The sequence below is a fragment of the Bombina bombina genome, chromosome 4 (assembly GCF_027579735.1).
Source record: "Bombina bombina isolate aBomBom1 chromosome 4, aBomBom1.pri, whole genome shotgun sequence".
Taxonomy (NCBI): Eukaryota; Metazoa; Chordata; class Amphibia; order Anura; family Bombinatoridae; genus Bombina; species Bombina bombina.
Genome location: NC_069502.1, coordinates 606,644,381 through 606,667,572, shown reverse-complemented (window position 1 = coordinate 606,667,572; position 23,192 = coordinate 606,644,381). Strand labels below are relative to the sequence as shown.

The 23,192-nt window shown below is 38.7% G+C and overlaps 1 protein-coding gene across 1 annotated transcript in view; it reads right to left on the bottom strand.

The window, feature by feature from the left end:
- The window catches only part of CRYBG1 (crystallin beta-gamma domain containing 1), a 708,242-nt gene that overhangs the window by 50,655 nt on the left and 634,395 nt on the right, over nt 1-23,192 (bottom strand). Inside the window, exon 13 of the mRNA XM_053710591.1 lies at nt 22,873-23,018. Within this exon, the coding sequence (XP_053566566.1) occupies nt 22,873-23,018 (146 nt within the window). The remainder of the gene's footprint in view (nt 1-22,872; nt 23,019-23,192) is intronic.

Genomic DNA, 23,192 nt, shown 5'->3' with positions numbered 1-23,192 from the left:
AGGACACTCATCTACACGTTTGTAGAAAGCCAAACCAGTACTGAAACGAAAATCAGCAGAGGTAATGGTATATAAATAAGAGTATATCGTCGATCTGAAAAGGGAGGTAAGAGATGAATCTCTACGACCGATAACAGAGAACTTATGAAATAGACCCCGTAGAAGGAGATCACTGCATTCAAATAGGCAATACTCTCCTCACATCCCTCTGACATTCACTGCACGCTGAGAGGAAAACCGGGCTCCAACTTGCTGCGGAGCGCATATCAACGTAGAATCTAGCACAAACTTACTTCACCACCTCCATAGGAGGCAAAGTTTGTAAAACTGAATTGTGGGTGTGGTGAGGGGTGTATTTATAGGCATTTTGAGGTTTGGGAAACTTTGCCCCTCCTGGTAGGAATGTATATCCCATACGTCACTAGCTCATGGACTCTTGCTAATTACATGAAAGAAACACACCTAAGCACACTGGGTAAGTGGCCCCTGCTAGCCAATAGGTGCCCAGACACCCTGGGAAAGTGTCCCCTGCTTGCCAAAAGGTGCAATGGCACCCTGACAAAATGGCCCCTGCTCACCTAATAGACACACGGAGCCTAATGGGAAAGTGGCCCTGCCAAAAGTAGCCAAGGCACCACAGAAATGTGGACTTTGCTTGGAAAAACACACCCAAGAACCATGGGAAAGAAGCCGCTGCCAATAGGCACCCAGGTAACCAGGGAAAGTGTCTCTTGCTTGCCAATAGACACCTAGGAACCCTCAAGAAAAGTGGACCCTTGTACATTAATTAACAGGCTGGGAAATGGCCCCTATCTGTTTGGGCATCTATTGGGGAGCAGAAGCTACTATCACCACCTATTAGCATCAAGGGCCACTTTCCCAGAGTACCTGGGCATCTATTGGCAAGCAGGGGCCACTTTCCTTGAGAGTTTCTAGGTATATATTGATGAGCAGGGGCCACTTTTCTTGGGTGCCTAGGTACCTATTGGAGTGCAGGGGCCATTTTCCTAGGGTTCCTGGGCACGTATTGGAGAACAGGGGCTACTTTCCTAGAGGGTTCCTAGGTGAATATTGCAAAGCAGGGCTGGCTTTCCTGGGGACCTATTGACAAGCTTTGTTCATCTTCTCAGAGTGCTTGAGTGCTATTGGTGAGCAGGGGCCACTTTTCCGGGGTGTCTGGGCACATTATTGCGAGCAATGGCCACATTCCTGGGGTGAATGGGAGCTTAGTGATGAGCAGGGGTCCCTTTTCCAGGTTACCTGGCCACCTATTTCCAAGGCAAATGGCTTTGAAAGCTGAAAAAAACGGAAATAAATGTGCAAAACTATTTGGCTGATAGTGAATACTAGTTAGGCAAATGGTTTTAAAGCTAAATAAAAAACTAAATATTTGCCTAGGAAAAAAAGTTATTTGAAGAAATTCCTATTTCCGTAACACACACACACACACACATATATATATATATATATATATATATATACACACACACACACACACACACACATAAATATTCAAGAATATTACATTATATATATATATATATATAAAAATATATAATTATATAATAAATTATATAATAAATATATAAATAAATTATATAATAAATATATAATCTTAAAATTTCCACCCCAGACGTGTAAGAAATTTCAGTGGACGAATGAAAACAATGTGACTATTTCCTATGTTTAACATTCAGTTCATTAGTAACTTTCCTTGAGGCGAGATGTTCCTAGCTAATCCATGTTCATCATATTTACTAACTGATGAGCTATATAGATTATTAACTCCCTGCCAAGAGCATGAAAAATGCTGAAATATAATAAGACGGCTGTAAACAAGGTACCATATCTGTTTATTGGTCTCACTTAGCATTTCCATTTTAAATTGATTTATTAGTATTTAGATTTCAGCAATAAGCTGAGCAGGTATGAGCACATCAGCAGGCATATTGCCGCAGAATGATTACAGCTATGTAGTTTCTAAGAACACAAATTCACATGCAAAACTCATTAGGAAAAAAGGTTATAACACAAAGCGAAGAGCAAAAATAAAATAAAAAATGAAACATCAGATTTAGCGAGTTTATATAGATACAGTGTATATATATATATATATATATATATATATATATATATATATATATATATATACATATATACACACACACACATATGTATATATATATATTATAACAAGAAAGAGTGCACTCACCAAGACTTTTAACATAGTTTAATCTTCAAATGTGAACGTTTTCGGGGAGTTTAACCCCTTCCTCAGACATTCAATAGAAACAAAAAGTCTACAAGAAATGTAATTAATCCTTCTCTCTGTTTGCCTCCATGTTTGAACATTGTTTCTATTGCATTTCTGAGGAAGGGGTTAAACTCCCAGAAAATGTTCACATTTGAAGATTAAACTGTGTGTCCTGGTGAGTGCACTCTTTCTTGTCACTGTGCATACTTTCTGTTGCACCCCAGGTGAATTGTCTATTGGAATCTGGAGTGCTTGTCTGTTTGATGAGATATATATATAGTTCCAAAAAGGCATGCACTCCCTAATGTTGTGCAAAAAGGTGCTTTATTGGCACATAAGAAAAACATGTTTTATGTGAGGGGCCCATGTTTTATATAAGTTTGTCTGTCTGTCTTCATGTGTTTGGCCATACTTTTTCCTGTATTAATGTTGGTATTTTTATATATATTTATGATCACATAAAATTGTACATTTGTGCACATTACCCCACTGTCTCTGTAAACGTTTTTAGATAGTTAGTGAGTGCTTTTATCCCTGGGCTTTTGGATATACCTTATTATGGCATATCTACTTTTCTCCTACATTTTTATGCGTATTTGTAGTTCTCACCAGCTGTATTTGTAATTTACAAAAAACGCTTTGATTTTTCCCTGGCCGGAAAACAGATTTCCAGTCTGTTCTGACATCATGCAGCAGTGTCTTTATGATAGGTAACTCACGCACCATTATACTTAGCAAAGACCACTTCTCTGTACCATTCTCCATTATACATCTCCTCTGCAGCTCCTTCTTTACCTCTTCATTTCCCTTTTCTTCAAATTCCTTTATTATGAAAACTGTGTTTGCTCCCCCTTCCTGAATCTCTATGTGAGCTACAATAACTGCAGTGTATAGAGGTGAATGTATTCATGTTTACAGCTGTGTAGGTTGAACGCTAAAAACACACAATTAAGTGATTCTAATTATGTGTTGCCAGTGAAGTTTCAGAACAAGAAAATCCTAGTACAAGAGGTCCTTATCTGAACTGTAGCAGAGCATATTGAACTGTGCCCACTGCAAAAAGTGATTTGGGGCAAATCCTTTTGGTATTATTTGCTATGCTGTTGAACATTTTGCATAAATTAATGAATAAAGTGCCAGAGAAAAGTTTGCACTTTTATAGCCAAGGGCATCTACTGAGAGGCAGTGCAGCAGGCGTATGGGGGGCCCAGAAGCTGTTTAAAAACTTTGAGAATGTTCTGTAACTTCTCTCTCTCCTTTGTCTTTCTCTCCCCTCTCTGTGCCTCTCTATACCCCCTCTGTATCTCTCTATCCCCCCCTCTATGTCTCCCTCCATCTCTCTTTCACTCCTTCTGTGTGTGTGTGTCTCTCTGTGTGTGTGTGTGTCTCTCCCTTCCTTTTTGAGTGTCTCTCCCTTCCTTTTTGAGTGTCTCTTCCTTCCTCTCTGTGTGTCTCTCTCTCCCTTCCTCACGGTGTGTCTCCCTCTCCCTCCCTTCCTCTGTGTGACTCTCTCCCTCCCTCTCTCTTTGTCTCTCACTCACTCTGTGTGTGTCTCTCTCTCTTTGTGTGTCTCTCTTCCTTCCTCTCTGTGTCTCTCTCTTCCTTCCTCTCTGTGTGTCTCCCTCTCCCTCCCTCTCTGTGTGTCTCCCTCTCCCTCCCTCTCTGTCTCTCACTCACTCTGTGTGTGTGTCTCTCTCTCCCTTCCTCTTGGTGTGTCTCCCTCTCTCTCCCTCTCTGTGTGTCTCTCACTCACTCTGTGTGTGTCTCTCTCTCTTTTTGTGTGAGTGTGTGTCTCTCTCTCTCTCCCTTCCTCTCTGAGTGTCTCTCTCTTCCTTCCTCTCTGTGTCTCTATCTTCCTTCCTCTCTGTGTGTCTCCCTCTCCCTCCCTTGTGTGTCTCTCTACCTCCCTTTCCCTGTCTGTCTCTCCCCCTCCCTTCCTCCCCCTCCCTTCCTCTGTCTGTCTCTCTCTCCCTCTCTGTGTGTTTCTCTCTCTCTTCCTCCCTCTGTGTGTGTGTGTGTCTCTGTCTCACTCTCTCTCTACCTCCCTCTCTGTGTGTGTCTCTCTCTTCCTCCATCTCTGTGTGTGTCTCTCTCTTCCTCCATCTCTGTGTGTGTGTTTCTCTCTCTCTCTCCCTCCCTCTCTCTCTTCCTTCCTCTCTGTGTATTTCTCCCTTCCTCCATCTCCGTTTCTCTCTCTTCCTCCCTCTCTGTGTTTTCTCTCTCTTCCTCCCTCTCTGTGTTTTCTCTCTCTTCCTCCCTCTCTGTGTTTTCTCTCTCTTCCTCTCTCTCTGTGTTTTCTCTCTCTTCCTCCCTCTCTGTGTTTTCTCTCTCTTCCTCCCTCTCTGTGTTTTGTCTCTCTTCCTCCCTCTCTGTGTTTTCTCTTTCTTCTTCACTCTCTGTGTTTTCTCTCTCTTCCTCACTCTCTGTGTTTTCTCTCTCTTCCTCTCTCTCTGTGTTTTCTCTCTCTTCTTCCCTTTCTGTGTTTTATCTCTTCCTCCCTCTCTCCGTTTCTCTCTCTTCCTCCTTCTCTGTTTTTTCTCTCTCTTCCTCCCTCTCTGTGTTTCTCTCTCTTCCTCCCTCTCTGTGTTTCTCTCTCTTCCTCCCTGTCTGCATTTCTCTCCTTTCCTCCCTCTCTGTTGGCTAGATTTAGAGTTCTGCGGCCAAAGGGGTGCGTTAGCTACGCTGGCTTTTTTTCTCCCGCACATTTTAAATACCGCTAGTATTTAGAGTTCACAGAAGGGCTGCGTTAGGCTCCAAAAAGGGAGCGTAGAGCATATTTACCGCCACTGCAACTCTAGATACCAGCGTTGCTTACGGACGCGGCCAGCTTCAAAAACGTGCTCGTGCACGATTTACCCATAGGAAACAATGGGGCTGTTTGAGCTTAAAAAAAAACTAACACCTGCAAAAAAGCAGCGTTCAGCTCCTAACGCAGCTACATTGTTTCCTATGGGGAAACACTTCCTAAGTCTGCACCTAACACCCTAACATGAACCCCGAGTCTAAACACCCCTAACCTTACACTTATTAACCCCTAATCTGCCGCCCCCGCTATTGCTGACCCCTGCATATTATTATTAACCCCTAATCTGCCGCTCCGTACACCGCCGCCAGCTACGTTATCCCTATGTACCACCAATCTGCTGCCCCTAACATCGCCGACCACTATGTTATATTTATTAACCCCTAATCTGCCGCCCCCGCTATCGCTGACCCCTGCATATTATTATTAACCCCTAATCTGCCGCTCCGTACACCGCCGCAACCTACATTATACCTATGTACCCCTAATCTGCTGCCCCTAACACCGCCGACCCCTATATTATATTTATTAACCCCTAATCTGCCCCCCACAACGTCGCCTCCACCTACCTACAATAATTAACCCCTAATCTGCCGACCGGATCTCACCGCTACTATAATAAATGTATTAACCCCTAAAGCTAAGTCTAACTCTAACCCTAACACCCCCCTAACTTAAATATAATTTAAATCTAACAAAATAAATTAACTCTTATTAAATAAATTATTCCTATTTAAAGCTAAATACTTACCTGTAAAATAAATCCTAATATAGCTACAATATAATGAATAATTATATTGTAGCTATTTTAGGATTAATATTTATTTTACAGGCAACTTTGTAGCTATATTAACCAGGTACAATAGCTATTAAATAGTTAATAATTATTTAATAGTTACCTAGTTAAAATAATTACAAAGTTACCTGTAAAATAAATCCTAACCTAAGTTACAATTAAACCTAACACTACACTATCAATAAATTAATTAAATACAATACCTACAATTATCTACAATTAAACCTAACACTACACTATCAATAAATTAATTAAATACAATACCTACAAATAAATACAATGAAATAAACTAACTAAAGTACAAAAAATAAAAAAATATTTACAAACATTAGAAAAATATTACAGCAATTTTAAACTAATTACACCTACTCTAAGCCCCCTAATAAAATAACAAAGCCCCCCAAAATAAAAAAATGCCCTACCCTATTCTAAATTAAAAAAGTTCAAAGCTCTTTTACCTTACCAGCCCTTAAAAGGGCCCTTTGCGGGGCATGCCCCAAAGAATTCAGCTCTTTTGCCTGTAAAAAAAACATACAATACCCCCCCCCAACATACAACCCACCACCCACATACCCTAATCTAACCCAAACCCCCCTTAAATAAACCTAACACTAAGCCCCTGAAGATCTTCCTACCTTATCTTCACCATGCCAGGTTCACCGATCCGTCCACTGAAGTCTTGATCCAAGCCTCCGAAATCTTGATCCAAGCCCAAGCGGGTGCTGAAGAGTGACGTCCATCCTCCGGCTGAAGTCTTGATCCAAGCGGGCAGAAGAGGACATCCGGACCGGCAAACATCTTCATCCAAGCTGCATCTTCTATGTTCTTCAATCTGATGACGACCGGCCGATCTTCAAGACCTCCAGCGCGGATCCATCCATCTTCACCGACGACTTCCCGACGAATGACGGTTCCTTTAAGGGACGTCATCCAAGATGGCGTCCCTCGAATTCCGATTGGCTGATAGGATTCTATCAGCCAATCGGAATTAAGGTAGGAAAATTCTGATTGGCTGATGGAATCAGCCAATCAGATTCAAGTTCAATCCGATTGGCTGATCCAATCAGCCAATCAGATTGAGATCGCATTCTATTGGCTGTTCCGAACATATATATATATATATATATATATATATATATATATATATATATATAATATGCCGCCCCCAATGTCGCCGCCACCTACCTACAATTATTAACCCCTAATCTGCCGACCGGAGCTCACCGCTACTATAATAAAGTTATTAACCCCTAAAACCCCCCTAATTTAACTTAGGGGGGTGTTAGGGTTAGAATTAGCTTTAGGGGTTAAAAAATTATAGTAGCGGTGAGCTCCGGTCGGCAGATTAGGGGTTAATACTTGAAGTTAGGTGTCGGCGATGTTAGGGAGGGCAGATTAGGGGTTAATACTTGAAGTTAGGTGTCGGCGATGTTAGGGAGGGCAGATTAGGGGTTAATAATATTTATTATAGGGTTATTGAGGCGGGAGTGAGGCGGATTAGGGGTTAATAACTTTATTATAGTAGCGGTGAGCTCCGGTCGGCAGATTAGGGGTTAATAATTGTAGGTAGGTGGCGGCGACGTTGGGGGCGGCATATTAGGGGTTAATAAATATAATATAGGGGTCGGCGGTGTTAGGGGCAGCAGATTAGGGGTTCATAGGAATAACGTAGGTGGCAGCGGTGTGCGGTCGGCAGATTAGGGGTTAAAAAATTTTAATAGAGTGGCGGCGATGTGGGGGGGCCTCGGTTTAGGGGTACATAGGTAGTTTATGGGTGTTAGTGTACTTTAGAGCACAGTAGTTAAGAGCTTTATAAACTGGCGTTAGCCCAGAAAGCTCTTAACTACTGACTTTTTTCTGCGGCTGGAGTTTTGTCGTTAGATTTCTAACGCTCACTTCAGCGACGACTCTAAATACCGGCGTTAGAAAGATCCCATTGAAAAGATAGGATACGCAAATGGCGTAGGGGGATCTGCGGTATGGAAAAGTCGCGGCTGCAAAGTGAGCGTTAGACCCTTTCCTGACTGACTCCAAATACCAGCGGGCGGTAAAAACCAGCGTTAGGAGCCTCTAACGCTGGTTTTGACGGCTACCGCCCAACTCTAAATCTAGGCCTGTGTTTCTCTCTCTTCCTCCCTGTCTGTGTTTCTCTCTCTTACTCCCTCTCTGTGTTTCTCTCTCCTTTCCTCCCTCTCTGTGTTTCTCTCTCTTCCTCCCTCTCTGTGTTCCTCTCTCTTCCTCCCTCTCTGTGTTTCTCCTTTTCTCCCTCTCTGTGTTTCTCTCTCTTCCTCCCTCTCTGTGTTTCTCTCTCCTTTCCTCCCTCTCTGTGTTTCTCTCTCTTCCTCCCTCTCTGTGTTTCTCTCTCCTTTCCTCCCTCTCTGTGTTTCTCTCTCTTCCTCCCTCTCTGTGTTCCTCTCTCTTCCTCCCTCTTTGTGTTTCTCTCTCCTTTCCTCCCTCTCCGTGTTTCTCTCTTTCTCCCTCTGTGTTTTTTTTTTTTTTTATATTCAAATAATAAAAAAACTTTAACAATCTTGGTAGTACATATCAATTAAAAAATGGTACAAATGTTTGATTGATATTAACATTTAGTAATTGTGATATACAAAAATTATGGCATACATTATTTTCAATATATATTTAAAGCAATATTAAACCATGTTTCATTTAGTATGTAGGTATTCTTCCAAAATAAACAATAAAATAAACCATAGAATGGGAGTCATCTAATTTGCCTGTAAGGCAATAATGGTATTTTTCTAGTGATAGGATCAAAGAGACTAAGTTTATCCATTCTTCCTTTGATGGAATTACTGTATTTTCCACCACCTTGGAATTAATTGTTGGACACAGTTCAACATAATACTTAAAAGTGCATATCTAAGTCTACATTTAATTTTGGCTGGTTTGTGGAATAGGTATGTAAGTGGGTCAGGGGATATAGTATGTAGTCACAAGATTCCAATAGGTTTTTATTGCGGGGAAGCTCCACCACACATGAAGCATTGTACCAATTTGGCCACAGTTTCTCCAGCACATGGCTTGAGAGTTCGGGGATATTTGTGCTAGTCTATGTGGTGTCAGATACCATCGACTGAGGATTTTCATATTGGTTTCTTTAAATTTTACAGTAGGGGAGGAGGAGCTCATATGTGATATGATGGTGAGCCAATCTTTTTTAGCTATTTGAATTCCTAATTCCTCTTCCCATTTTTGTGTATATGATGAAAGATGACGTGAGTGGTATTGTAGAATTTGTTCGTAAGCTATAGATAGGTGGCCTTTGATTTCTACTTGTTGGTAACAAATATTTTCTATTGGAGTCAGCGGGTGTATTATCTGCTGTTTATCAGTGTGTGTATCTATAAGGTGGTTAAGCTGTATATATATATATATATTTATACCAATGATCAAAGTGCTTGATAGCAAGGTCGGCTAATTCTGTTCTTGGTCGATTTTTGCCATCTTTAATATGGGAGAAGTGTATGTATTGTGCTATGTTTATTAGGATTAGTATGTTGTTTTGTCTGAAAAATGGCATTGGTAAGAATAGGAGTTAAAGGAGAGGAGATGGATGATACATTATAGAAATGAGCAAATAATCCCATGATTTTAGGGTTTCGACTGTTAATGTAGATCTTGTAGGTAGGTTTTTCTGTTCTGTTGTAGGTGACCAACAAACTGCTTAGATTAGGATGAGAGGCTAGTGAACGTTCAAGTGTTATCCATTCTTTGTCTGCTTCATTTTTACACCAATTAATTATTCTTACTAGATGAGAAGCATATCTATAGTATTTAATATTGGGAGTTTCCAATCCTCTATCTTTAAGCATGTATAAGGTTTTCATAGAGACTCTTACAATGCGATTCGACCATATATAGGAGTTTAAAGGTTCTTTGCACAGAGTGCAAGTAGTTGTCTGGTAGGTGAATGGGTAAAGCTTGGATATACAATACAATATTTTTGGGAGAATCCTCATTTTCACTGAATTTATGTGGCCCAACCATGATATTGATTTATGTTCCCAGCCTCGGAGGTCTTTCTTTATATTTTGTAATAGAGGTATATAGTTTAGTGTGAATAATTGAGATCTTTTTTCAGGGATTTGTATACCTAGATATTTAATTGATTTTGGGTTATGGTGGAAATTAAAGTCTCTTTATATTTTGTATATCAGGTGAGGAGAATTATTAAGGCTAATAAATTCTGACTGTCTCAACTTTAAAAAAGGAAAATTTGCTATATTTAGAGATTTCTAATGATAGCGCTTTCAATGAGGGTATCGGGAAAGTCAGTGTGAGCATTACATCATCAGCATTTTGTATTGGGTCTCTTGAACTGTAACTCCTTTAATATCATTACTTTGGCAGATATTAGTTGCTAGAACTTTCATAGCCAGGACAAATAATAAGGGGGATAATGGACACCCCTGTCTCGTGCCATTAGTTAAATTAATGGAGGATGTTAGGGAGTCATTTAAGTGTATTCTGGCCGTGGGTTAGTTGTATAAAGCAAATATTTTTGTAATTAGGGAGTGACCAAATCCAAATTTATGAAGGGTGGCTTTCCGAAATTTCCAATTTAATCTGTCAAAAGCTTTTTCGGCATCTATGGAGAGAAATATGGCTGATGTTTTGGTCTCTGTGACATAGTCTAGGTAGGAGGTTGACTATTTTTATAGTGTTATCTCTTGCTTCTTGATGTGGTGTGAAACGTGCTTGGATAATGTGTACTAATGTCGGGAGGATTTTATTTATTCTGGAGGCGAGGATTTTAGCAAATAGCTTTACATCAACATTGAGTAGTGAAATGGGTCTAAAATTAGATGGTGTAGTTGGGGGTTTTACGACTTGGGGATCACAGTTATATGCACTTTGACCATATTCTGAGGGAAAGATTTCCCTTCTCCTATTTCATTAAACAGATTCAACAAATATGAGAATAAAATATCTTTGAAACGTTGGTAGTATTTTACTGAATAGCCATCAGGTCCTTGACTTTTGCCTACATTTAGCTCTTTAAGTACGCAAATTAGTTCAAGCTGGGTGATAGGGGAGTCCATTTATTTTTGTTGTTCGGGTGTAAGAGTTGGTAAAGTGCTACCCTGTAGATATGTTCCTAGTTCTGATTAATTAAATAAGTGATCTGCATTTGGTGCTATATTGTAAAGTTTGAAATAATATTCTCGGAATTGTTTACCAGTTTCTGAAGTAGTTAATAGTTTTTGTTTTTGAGGGGTAATTAATTTGTGGATGAATGATTTTAGTTTTCTTTTAAGGGCTCTAGCTAGAAATTTTCCTGCTCTGTTTCCTTCATAGAAGATTTTTTGTTTAAATATGTGGGTGATGGTTTGTTGTTCTTGTGCTAAGAGTTATTTTAATTTATTTCTAATGGTGATTAAGTCTTTTGAGATCTGGGGGTCAGTGGGTGCTTTTTTATGTTGTAATTCGAGGTTGGATAGTTGTGTAGTTAGGTCAGAGTAGTGTTGATGTACTGCTTTTTTATATTCCGCTTTAAGTTTAATAAATTCACCCTTCATGTAACACTTGTGTGTTTCCCAAAGTGTAAAAATGTTGATGTCGGGAGTAGAGTTTATTGTAAAACATTATTTTAGTGGTATAGTTAGGGTTTCTGAATGCTTAGGATTGTTAAATATAGTATAATCTAGTTTCCAGACAAATTCAGTGGTTCTAGTATTAGGCCAGTTAAGGCTCAACACCATAGCCGAGTGGTCAGACCATGATGTTGATTTAATTTCGGAATTGGAGAGATGTGTTAGGCCTATCTGATTAATGAAAAAATAGTCTAGTCTACTGTACATTTTTGTTGGTGCTGAGAAAAAGGTGTAATCTTTTTTATCTCCATGAAAATATCTCCAGGAGCCATAGAGATTATGATCCCTTAAATTTTTCCATATAATGTGGGCTATTTTCTTAGAAACACATATAGTTGGGTTACAACTATCCTTTAATGGTTGAAGTGGAAAGTTGAAGTCTCCCCCCCAGTATAACTATCCCCTTAGCCATAGCTATCATTTTCTGGAACATCTTCCAAAGAAATTGAATAAGTTTAGTATTTGGGGCATAAATGGTGAGAAGCGTAACTGGGGTACCATACAATAATTCAAAGACACCAAGGAATCTCCCCTCTGAATCTCTAGTAGTTTGTATATGCTGAAATGCAACATTTTTATGGAGTAGAATACTTGCTCCCTTTTTTTTGAGAATATGAATTATGATAGTGTTGCGTTTATTGAGGGCCGAAGTATTTTGGCTCTCTACGTCTCTGGAAATGTGTCTCTTGTAGAAACAATATGTCTGCTTATCTTTTACGTAAGTCAAGTAATGCCATAGAACGTTTGCTGGGAGAATTAAACCCCTTTACATTCTGGGAGATTACACAAAGGTTACATGGCATAATGTGTCTATTGTATGGTATTAGAGTATTGTAGTGTTGCCAGAGATTGTGAATTGTACCATTCCAATTTTGTATAGAATTTGTGTATTGTGAATGTCTCATAAACCTGAGAAATACAAAACATTTTTCAAGAACATAAACAGTATATAAAAAATAAACTTGAAACTTATAAACAATATATACATTTCAAAGAACATAGTATATAATACAGTACAATACTAGGGGGGGAATCTAAGAGAGACCTGATCTTAGTCTATCTTAAGAAATATGGTTTTAAGATGCTGAGCAATTTATCTTTGCCATTTAAACTACAATTACTAGGCAATATCTGTTTATTATTACTAAGTATATATCTAAACCAGTATCAGGTGTGTATATATATATATAAGTCCAAAGAGAGGAAGGCACTCACCGGATTTGACAAAGGGAAATCTTTATTCCTTTAACATAGCGTAACATTTAGGGGTGTTACCCCCGTTTTCAAACAAACAACCAGACCCAACAACATAATAGCTCCTTAAATACCCTCTTACCCCAATCACCCTGTGCAGGTGTTGCTCGGCATGGGGCGCGCATCATCACGCTGCGCCCATATCCTAGCAACCACTAGTAAATAAACATACGTGACAACCGTGTGTTAAAAACGTTATTACTGACAAAATTATCGGACACAGAACTAGCACTTTCCATTATGCGACCTACTAGATCATTCATCATATTGCTTCATGTTATACACTAACAATGCCATATCAGAGCTATAGCAGGCTTAACTGAAATTATCTACGCTCATTAGACTGTTAAAAATGATGCTCAAAAAAACAGTTCCTCAGTATTCAAAAGTGTCCTGATCTGTTATGTGTACATTACAGCGGAATCTAACCGCTCACATTAAATCCTAACCATCACTTGACATTCTGTAAAATAAAGGCATTATACATCAATACTGTCTCCAGTTTAATATTAACTTAGACGGGCATTAGAAGCTTACTTAAAGTGATAGAAAACCAGTGATGGATCCTACCATATAATACCACTCAGCAACCAACGTAAGATAGGGGAGAAAATAAACGAAACATAAACGATCATAGAGAATAAACATAAAAATATAGATAGAAATAAATATAAAAAAGAAGAAAAGGAAAAAGAAAAAGAACAAAAAACATAAAAGGACAAAAAGAGAACAAAAGCAACAAGTATAAATATACTAAAAATAATAAAAAATAAATAGAATGGGAGTAAATAAAAACACATAATAAACAAAACAAACATAAAACTGCTGAGAGCCAAAGACATAGTAGAAACCCGGGATTATATAGTTATAGGAAAGTATGCCACTCAATCCTTTTGGAGTAATAGTCTCCAACTCATAAGTCCATCTTGTCTCCCTTTGAAGAATCAGCCTATTCCTATCCCCTCCTCTTTTCATCTCTGGTATGTGATCAATAATCATGTAGTGCAGATCCGCCACATTATGCCTCTGTTCATGAAAGTGTCTGGCCACTGGTTGATTCGACTCGCCCTTCTTAATTGCCTGTCTTATGGCACTCCTGTGGTTGGCCATCCTTGTCCTCAGGTTGTCACAGGTCTTACCCACATAAAATAGGCTGCACGTATAGTGTAAGAGGTAGAGGTCTGGTTGTTTGTTTGAAAACGGGGGTAACACCCCGAAACGTTACGCTATGTTAAAGGAATAAAGGATTCCCTTTGTCAAATCCGGTGACTGCCTTCCTCTCTTTGGACTTATAGAAATTGTTTCTGATGTGCACCCCGGTATTGTTAGGATCCTGTGAGTGCTAGGCCACACTATAGAAGTTGTATATATATATATATATCTATATATATATATATATATATATATATATATATCGACAGCAAAGTCCTAGCCATATGAAGCCGCTTCTACTTTAATTTGGTATTTACTCCAACTTAATATCAAAGAGAAGAGGTTATTGTTGCTCACAAAGTGGAGAGTGTCCATGTTCAGGGAGTTTCTGGATCTGAAACATATTCTCCCTCGATGTTGGGATGTCCATGCGTTGTGAGACCATGCCCTTAGAAGCTTGTCCAGGGGATAGCCTACACATTTGTGAAGTTTGTACAGTGTCCCAGGTTTCTTTCTTCTTTTCTGCTTGGGTCTCTGTTCCTTCTGATGATGTTACTGGGTGTGTAGATGTTAGAGTTGGTGGTTCCAAATCCATTATTTTAAAGAATTGAGGTATTTCTTGAGGTCTTGAGCATGTAATTCTTCTGTTACTATGGATTACCATAAGTTGTAGTGGGAAGCCCCATCTATAAGGGATCAGTTTGTTTCCAAGCATAACTGTCAAGGGAGACAGTTCCTTCCGTCGTTGTAAGGTGCGGATAGAAAGGTTGGCATAGAATTGTAGTAAAACTCAGCGGAATCTCACAGGTTGTTTCTTTCTGCATGCTGCCATGAGATTTTCTTTCTCCTGAAAAGTTCTTGAACTTTATAATAATGTCTATAGGAGGTGCCGTGTCAGGGGGCTTAGGCCTAAGCGCCCTATGGGCTCTTACCAATTGAATATTTGCCGCATTTGGATAATCTAATAGGTATAGAAATAGATATAGAGGAAAGTCTCTTGGGAGTACAGACTCTGGTGTTCCATGTATTCTTACATTTTTCCTTTTACTCCTATTTTCCATATCCTCCATTTTATCCTGCAGAGAGGTTATTAATTCTGATTGAAACTGTCTCTTGCATAGACGATATTTCCTCTCGAACTATATCACCATTATCTTCTAAGGCCTCCACTCTAAAACCCAGTGTGTACATATCCTGTTTTAAATCTATTAATTCTTCTCTTATGCATGTTCTAACTATCTTGGCAATATCCTGGGTAGAGGCTAAAGAGGGGAGGATATGTGTAGGGATTTAAGTTTGTTCTTCTATTTCCATTGTGGTATTATCTTGAGAGGAGGCAGTTAGTTTTGGAGATGTATCATTGTTTTTTGGATTCTCTAGAGTTTTCTATTCAGAAGGAATGAAGAATGAGCTAATGGATTGTCCCTTAGGCTGTAATGTTTTAAGGTAAAAGAATGTAGGCACTGCAACAAGGTGCTTTGAAAAAATCCATAAATTTATTGATAAAAAATCAACGTGAATACAAAAGTTCATGGAACAAACAGATTGACAGACATGATGTCTATGAGTAAGCGCCTGTAGGGGGCGCGTAACGCGTCAGACACCTGTCTTTGTCCCACCTGCTTGTCTGTCAATCTGTTTGTTCCATGAACTTTTGTATTCACGTTGATTTTTTATCAATAAATTTATGGATTTTTTTCAAAGCACCTTGTTGCAGTTCCTACATCCTTTTACCTTGGTATTCATCATTGCGGAGTGGTTCATCCGCTATCGCGCTCCAGGAAACAGTGTTACATTTGGGCGTCCTTCACGTATTTCCGGTTTACCGGTTTGGGGCTTATCGTGCTGGAGTTGCTGGGTCCGTTCTCTGCTGTAATGTTTTAGTAGATTTTGTTGTTTTTAATTTTTTATTAGTGGCCGTTTTGTAAGTTTCCAGTAATTTTTAAGCCTCAAGAAGCGATAGTGAATTGCAATCTTCCCTATAAAGTGTGTTAAACCTGGAGGCTGCAATTAAGATTGTAATAAATCTCTTAGATCTTGTATTGTCCTGCTTTGCTGGATTCAGGATGTTGGGTGTATGGAGTGTTGTTTAATCTCTCTTTTTCTCAGCAATAAAGGATTATTTATTTGCAGCAAGTTAGAGCCTCTATGAGGGTTTTGATTGCCTTATAGCTATATACTGGGATTAATATGTGGCTGGATCACGTTGTGGTATCTATAGGTTCCCTGTGGTGGTAGGTGTGCAGGGTCCTATTATACAGGCCTAAAGCATTTATAAGAGAGTTTTTATCTTACCCCTAGTATTCGTTTAGGGTATTGCTGTAGGTGTTTCCAGTTGTTGTGAGTTGGAACCGGCAATTCTGTGTATTTGCTGCGCCACAGCAAATCCAAGATGGCGACCGGCACTTTCCTCTGAAGGCTATGAAGCGCTTTTGCACTGAGTGTCTTTTAGTTTTGTCCGGGGAATACCGGTGTTGTGGTGGATGAGTCACGAAGGTGTCCTCTATTGATTACACCATTTTTGGTGTATATGGGCCTGCAATAGCCGGTGTTTTACGGTCCTCAATTCGGAGCTCTGGACTTAAGCAGCCATTTCTGCTGGGGCCAGCTCTGCCCCCTTCCTCCCTTCTCTGTGTTTCTCTCTCTTCCTCCCTTCTCTGTGTTTCTCTCTCTTCCTCCCTTCTCTGTGTTTCTCTCTATCTCTCTCTATCACTCCTTCTCCCTCTCTGTGCCTCACCTTCTCTTCCTCCCTCTCTATGTGTATGTGTCTCTCTTCCTCCCTCTCTTTATGTCTCCCCCTCCCTCTCTCTTTATTCTCTCTCAAAATTGGGAGAAAAAAAGCAATCCAATTCTTTGAAGGGGCATTAAAGGACCAGTAATTACAGTAGATAATGCAATAGTCTGAAATTCATATGAATAGTAGATTTTTTTTCTGACAAATTTAAAAGTTATGTCTAATTCCACTTCTCTTGTATCATGTGACAGCCATCAGCCAATAACAAATGCATATACGTATTTTCTGTGAATTCTTGCACATGCTCAGTAGGAGCTGGGACTCAAAAACTGTAAATATAAAAAGACTGTGCACATTTTGTTAATGAAAGTCATTTGGAAAGTTGTTTAAAATTGCACGCTCTATTTGAATCTTGAAAGTTTGATTTTGACTTGAGTATCCCTTTAAGTGAAAAGTTATTCAGGTTTATCGTTATAATTTAAGGGGCACTTAAAAAAAAAAAAAGCATATATAGAGACGTGGCAACGGTGTGCAAGACCTGGAGGGGCTTCTCTCAAGCACTTTTACAGCTTTTAGTGCTTCATCTTTATTTTAAGTGTATAGAAAGTGTGTTTTTGTTAATACAAATGTGTAATACAAGCTTGTATTACATAAAATTTCAATTTTATACATTCCGTGAGGCAAAAATATGAAGTTAAAAAATTGGACCACTAAGAAATTTCATGGGACCACTAGCTCTTGGGCAACTTTTTTAAACCCTGTTTATATACACACACCCAGGGTTATATATATACACACTCATATGAGTTATGATGGAGATAAAACCATGAGATTAAAATCCTCCATCACTTAAAGGGATACTATTTAAAAAGCTTAGGAGCCAACCCATTTTCAGTTCAGCACCATGGATAGCACTTGCTTATTGGTGGCTACATTTAGCCACCAATAAGTAAGCATAGCCCAGGTTCTCAACCAAAAATGGGCAGGCTCTTAAGCTTTACATTCCTGCTTTTTAAATAAAGATAGCAAGAGAATGAAGAAAAAATTATAAAATGAGTCAATTAGAAAGCTGCTTAAAACGGCATGCTTTATCTGAATCATTAAAGAAAACAATTGGGTTTAGTGTCTCTTTAAAAGTAAGTCATGGAATTATTGCATATAGATAATTAGCAAATTTATGCAAGTATCTCTGCTTGCTTTCCAGCAGAAGTACTCTGTATACCAATGCCCCAGGGAACTCTGGGTATGATATGAAAATTATATATACAATATCTCATGGTTTTTGCATCCAAGTACTGTTTTAAACACGTCTACCCCTTAGGATGCATCAAGAGAAACCACTTCTCAAAACAGCTACCCCAGATGTGCTAATTAATTAATTAAACAGGTATATATATATATATATATATATATATATATATATATATATATATAAAATTTCAGTTTGCAAACTCATATTTCCTTATGCAGTATTTCTGTGTTTCTTTTTGTTTCTTAGTATCTAAGCCAACTTCCTTCCTCAAAAAATTGTTGTGAAAACACAAAGTTGCGGGCAAGCTTAAATGAAACACCAAAACCAATTAAGTAATACCAAAAACACTTTATCTTAATAAAGTAATTGTGATCATTTCATAAATGTTGTATCACTACTATAGATTATTTATGAGCTGAGTAATTAGATGAGTACAGTACCTGTTTCAAACCTCAGAGTTGTAGGTTTTAGTTCTGGACGGACTAGCTGACCCTTTATTTTAAAATACTTTTTATTGAATATTTTTGTAATATACATACAAAGAAAGAAGTACTTTTATCATGACATTCTCATCCCTTCTGGCATATAGGTATTCGGGGCCAATCAACCGTCCTTATGCCCAACTGTATACCTTACCACAAAACAGAGTGCAAATCTCTAGCTTGGGCTAACATTCCTTAGTAAATTTTCCCTTTGATCTTAACCTATCTTATATAACCAAAAAGATGGGTCACGTAATTGTGGGATGAGTAGTATTCGTTGCAAACATAATAAAGTCAATTAGTAAAGTACTAGATGTAAACAAACCAAACAATTCAAACAATTTCTCCCTCCATTCATATATAAAACAGTGTCTCTTTTTAAGAATAGTATAGTACCTGAGGATTGGAGACACTTCTTCCCATGGCGCACTCCCGTCAACCCCATATCAGCTCATGTGAGTTTCAGACTCTAGATTTCTGTTCCTGTCTACCTATCCAATATAGCCATACTTTTTGTACTGTTTCCCTATTGTTTAGAATTCCTGCTGCTTCCTCGTACATGGTGTAGGTAAATTGTATTTTATTATATATTTCTGTCCATGTTGGTGCGCCTACCTTCCAGTATCTTGCGATACATATTCTTGTGATTGTGCATAGAATTCTAATGAAGGTGTTCAGGTGTCTGTGATAAGTCTCTATGGGTTCATGTAGTAGTGCTTGTTGTATGGTGAGGGTCAACTCCTCATCTATCAACTGGCCTATAAACGAAGATAATTTATTCCATATTTCTTGCACAGTTATGCAATCCCACCACATGTGTCTGTATGTGCCTTTTTGTCCACATCCTCTGTAGCACAGGTTACTCCCCTGGGACTTGAAGTGTGCCGACCTAACTGGGGTCAAATACCACCTGAAGGCTGTTTTTAGTGTGTTCTCTTTTAAGTCAACGCTTAGTAACCCCTTATCTCCCGATTGAAAAATTAACTCCCACTCCTGTTTGTGTTTTACTATATCCAGCTCCTTCTCCCATGCTAGCATTACTTGTGTTTTTGGTTCAGAAGGGGGGGATTGGATAGATACATATAGCTTGGATATTGAGCGTTTGAGTCTATGTGGGCAAACACTAGAAATTTCTAACGGAGTGGATACCTTACTAGGTGCATTTTTGAGGAACTCTCGGAGAGAAGATTGTAGTTGTAAATAAATGAACCATTGTAGCTTGAGGGGGGCGATCTTCTCTTGTAGGTGAGAGAAAGGTATCAGTGTGTTCTTCTCTATAATGTCCGCTACCCTGTAGAGACCTTTGTTTTCCCATTTTTCTAGATGTTTATGTGTATCTCCCTGCAATAGGTATCTAATTGGCATTAGCAATGAGTTTTTAGGGAAGATGTCCTCTCTTTTCCTAGTTGTTGACCATACTTTAATGGTAAGGTTTCTTGTATGTGAATCTGAATGATAGCTATCAACCTTATTCTGTTGTGTGGCCCACAGAATGGAGTCTGGGTATGACCTCCCCTCTAATTCCGCTTCTAGATTAATCCAAACAGCTTCTCCCTCTCTTTTCAGTATCATTGCATCTTGTGTTAATCTCGCTGCTCTATAGTAGTCCATTAAATTAGGTCCCCCGACCCCTCCTAGTGATCTATGCTTATGTATTAGGTGTCTAGAAATTCTTGCCATTTTAGTACCTCTTATGAAGGCTGAGAGATCTGTCTGTAGTCTTTCGATGTCTGCATTGACAATCTTTATTGGTAGCGCTCTAAATAGGTAGATCAATCGGGGTAATATGGTCATTTTGACGGCAGCCAGTCTACCCATCCAAGAGAAGTTATATTTACGCCATTTTGCTATATCTTGTCTGATTTTTTGAAACAGAGGTAGGTAGTTGTACTTATATAGGTGTTGTGTTTGTTGTGAAAGATGAATCCCTAGGTACTTAAGTGTGTGCTTAACCCATCGAAAATCAAAGTTTAGCTCCAGTAGCTTTTTAGTCTGGTGAGGAATAGCAATGGGGAGGACCTCACATTTGTCCGAATTAATTTTGTAACCTGAGATGGTCGAAAAGGATGTTAAAACTGCATATAGGTTGGGTAAGGAGATGAGAGGTTTTGTAATGGTCAATAGGATGTCGTCTGCGAATAGGGTCAGTTTGTATTCTGATTGTGCTATCTTAACTCCCTCTATGTCTGGGTGCGTTCTAATTCTTGCTGCCAGAGGTTCAATACAGAGCGCGAAAAGCAGGGGTGATAGGGGGCACCCCTGCTTCGTGCCATTAAGTATGGGGAATATAGCAGATCTATATCCTCCCGCAATCACCTGAGCTTGGGGTTGCGAGTAGATAGCCTGGATAGCTGTCATGAAGGTGCCCTCAAAGCCCATTCTCAGTAAAACCTTGGTCATATATTGCCAGTCAATCCTGTCGAACGCCTTCTCCGCATCCAGCGATAATAGCAGAGAAGGCGTCCTCTGTCTTTCTAGATGGTAAATAATATTAGTAATTCTGTGTAGGTTATCTGGGGCTTCCCTATCTTTCACGAATCCTACCTGGTCTGGGTGGACCAAACTGGGGAGAATCTCCTTAAGGCGATTCGCTAAAATCTTAGTAAACAGTTTCAGATCCTGATTTATCAATGAGATTGGGCGATAGTTCTTACATCTTTTGTGATCTCTTTCGGGTTTGGGGATCACCACTATTTTGGCTAGGAGCAGCTCACTCGGGATAGAATTCCCTTCTAATATATAGTTACAGAATTTGGTTAGGTGTGGTATTAAAGTGCCGCGGAACAGTTTATAATATTCTCCCGTGAAACCATCGGGGCCTGCTGCTTTACCAGGCTTAAGGTCTTTTACTGCTTTCACCACTTCTAGGGCAGTTATTGGGGCATTTAGGGTATCCTTTTGTTCTTTAGTAAGAACTTTTAATGGGCTTTTTGCTAAGAATGCATCAGTGTGTTTATCTGTCTCCGTGTTATGTAAGACTTTTTTCCCATCATACAATTTGCTATAGAAGGTGGCGAATGTGTCAACTATATCTTGTGGGTTCGAAGTCAGTATTCCCTGTTCCGTTTCTATCGCAGGAATGAATGTAGCTTTGCCTCTTTCCCTAATCTTGTGTGCCATAAATTTATCTGGTTTGTTGGCATAGATGAAATAATGTGCCTTTAATTTTTGGATTGCTCTTGCAATAGCTGACCCTTTAAAGGGACAGTTTACTCCAGAATTTTTATTGTTTAAAAAATAGATAATCCCTTTATTACCCATTTCCCAGTTTTGCATAACTAACACGGTTATATTATTATACTTTTTACCTCTGTGATTACCTTGTATATAACCTACAGCAGACTGCCCCCTTATTTCAGTTCTTTTGACAAACTTGCATTTTAGCCAATCAGTGCTTACTCTTAAGTAACTCCACGGACGTGAGCACAATGTTATCTATATAGCACACATTAACTAATTCCCTCAAGCTGTAAAAAAATGTCAAATGCATTCAGATAAGAGGCGCCCTTCAAGGGCTTAGAAATTAGCATATGAGCCTACCTAGGTTTAGCTTTCACCTAAGAATACTAAGAGAACAAAGCAAATTTGATGATTAAAGTAAATTGGAAAGTTATTTAAAAATGCATGCCCTATCTGAATCATGAAAGTTTAATTTAGACTAGACTGTCCCTTTAAATTAGAATCTGTTAAATTAAGTGCCAATAAATAATAAGTATGACAAAGTTAAAGGAAATTTTAACAGAAGTTGTAGCAAGTTCCTTATTTTAACACAATGATAAGTGAATTATACAGCGGTTCATATCCAAGGGAAAGTAAAGTCAAAATTAAATTGAATTGGGTAGCGCAAGACACTTTAAGCAACTTTAAAATGTACTTCTATTATCAATTTTGCTTAGTACTCTTGGTATAATTTCTAAAAAAGTAATTCTATTTGAGCTCAGGAGCACACACATGTCTTTAGCCATTTAGAAGCAGTTTTTGCAACAATGTAATACATAATTGCAAGCTTTGCTGCTATAGATTACTAAAGATGCATGCACTCCCCTAAGTTCCTATTGGCCTACCTAAGTATACTCATTAACAAAGGATACCAAGAGAACAAAGCAAATGTTATAATTAAAATAAATTAAAATTTTCAAATCAAAATGCATTTTGGATTCCCTCAATATTCATAGCAGGTTTTAATACATTTAGTTGATATATTTACAGTATGTTTTAATCATACCTCACAATATTTTAAGTTTTCTACAAATAGGGACATTGATATTGTTGGTGTCAGTCAGATTATCTCTGTGTTTATAACAGATTGCATACAACAGTGCTAGCAGGACACAAGAATATCATAGCACATTTGCTTCATCACCAGGTGATACATAGGTTCAGCTAGTTCTCATAAATCAGCAAGCTTTTCTGTATATGTTCAAACTGACAGCAACAATCGTGTAAGTTAGCAATAAAGGATAGGTTGAGATGACACACACTGCTGTGTTCCTAAAGCATAATGCATTTATCATATATATAAAAATAACTTACACTCCACTTTGCACATTAATGGACTGTGTCCGCACTCCATATCCTGTCTCGTCCATGTTTGCAATTATTCCCAACACATTGATATTTGGGGCCTTCTCGTCGCAGTCGCTTTCACTGAACATTGTCATGTGAGGTGCTGAGAAGTCCTATTGAATAACATACAGAAGAAAAATGTGGCAAGAATGAATTTGGTTAAATTACTTGGACTAATTTTCTACGACAATATGTAAGTAATACACAATATAGATATTACCTGGCAAAAATACAGATTTAGGCATTTACACTGTAAGAGTAATGGCATTGTGAGTTAACCCCTTCAC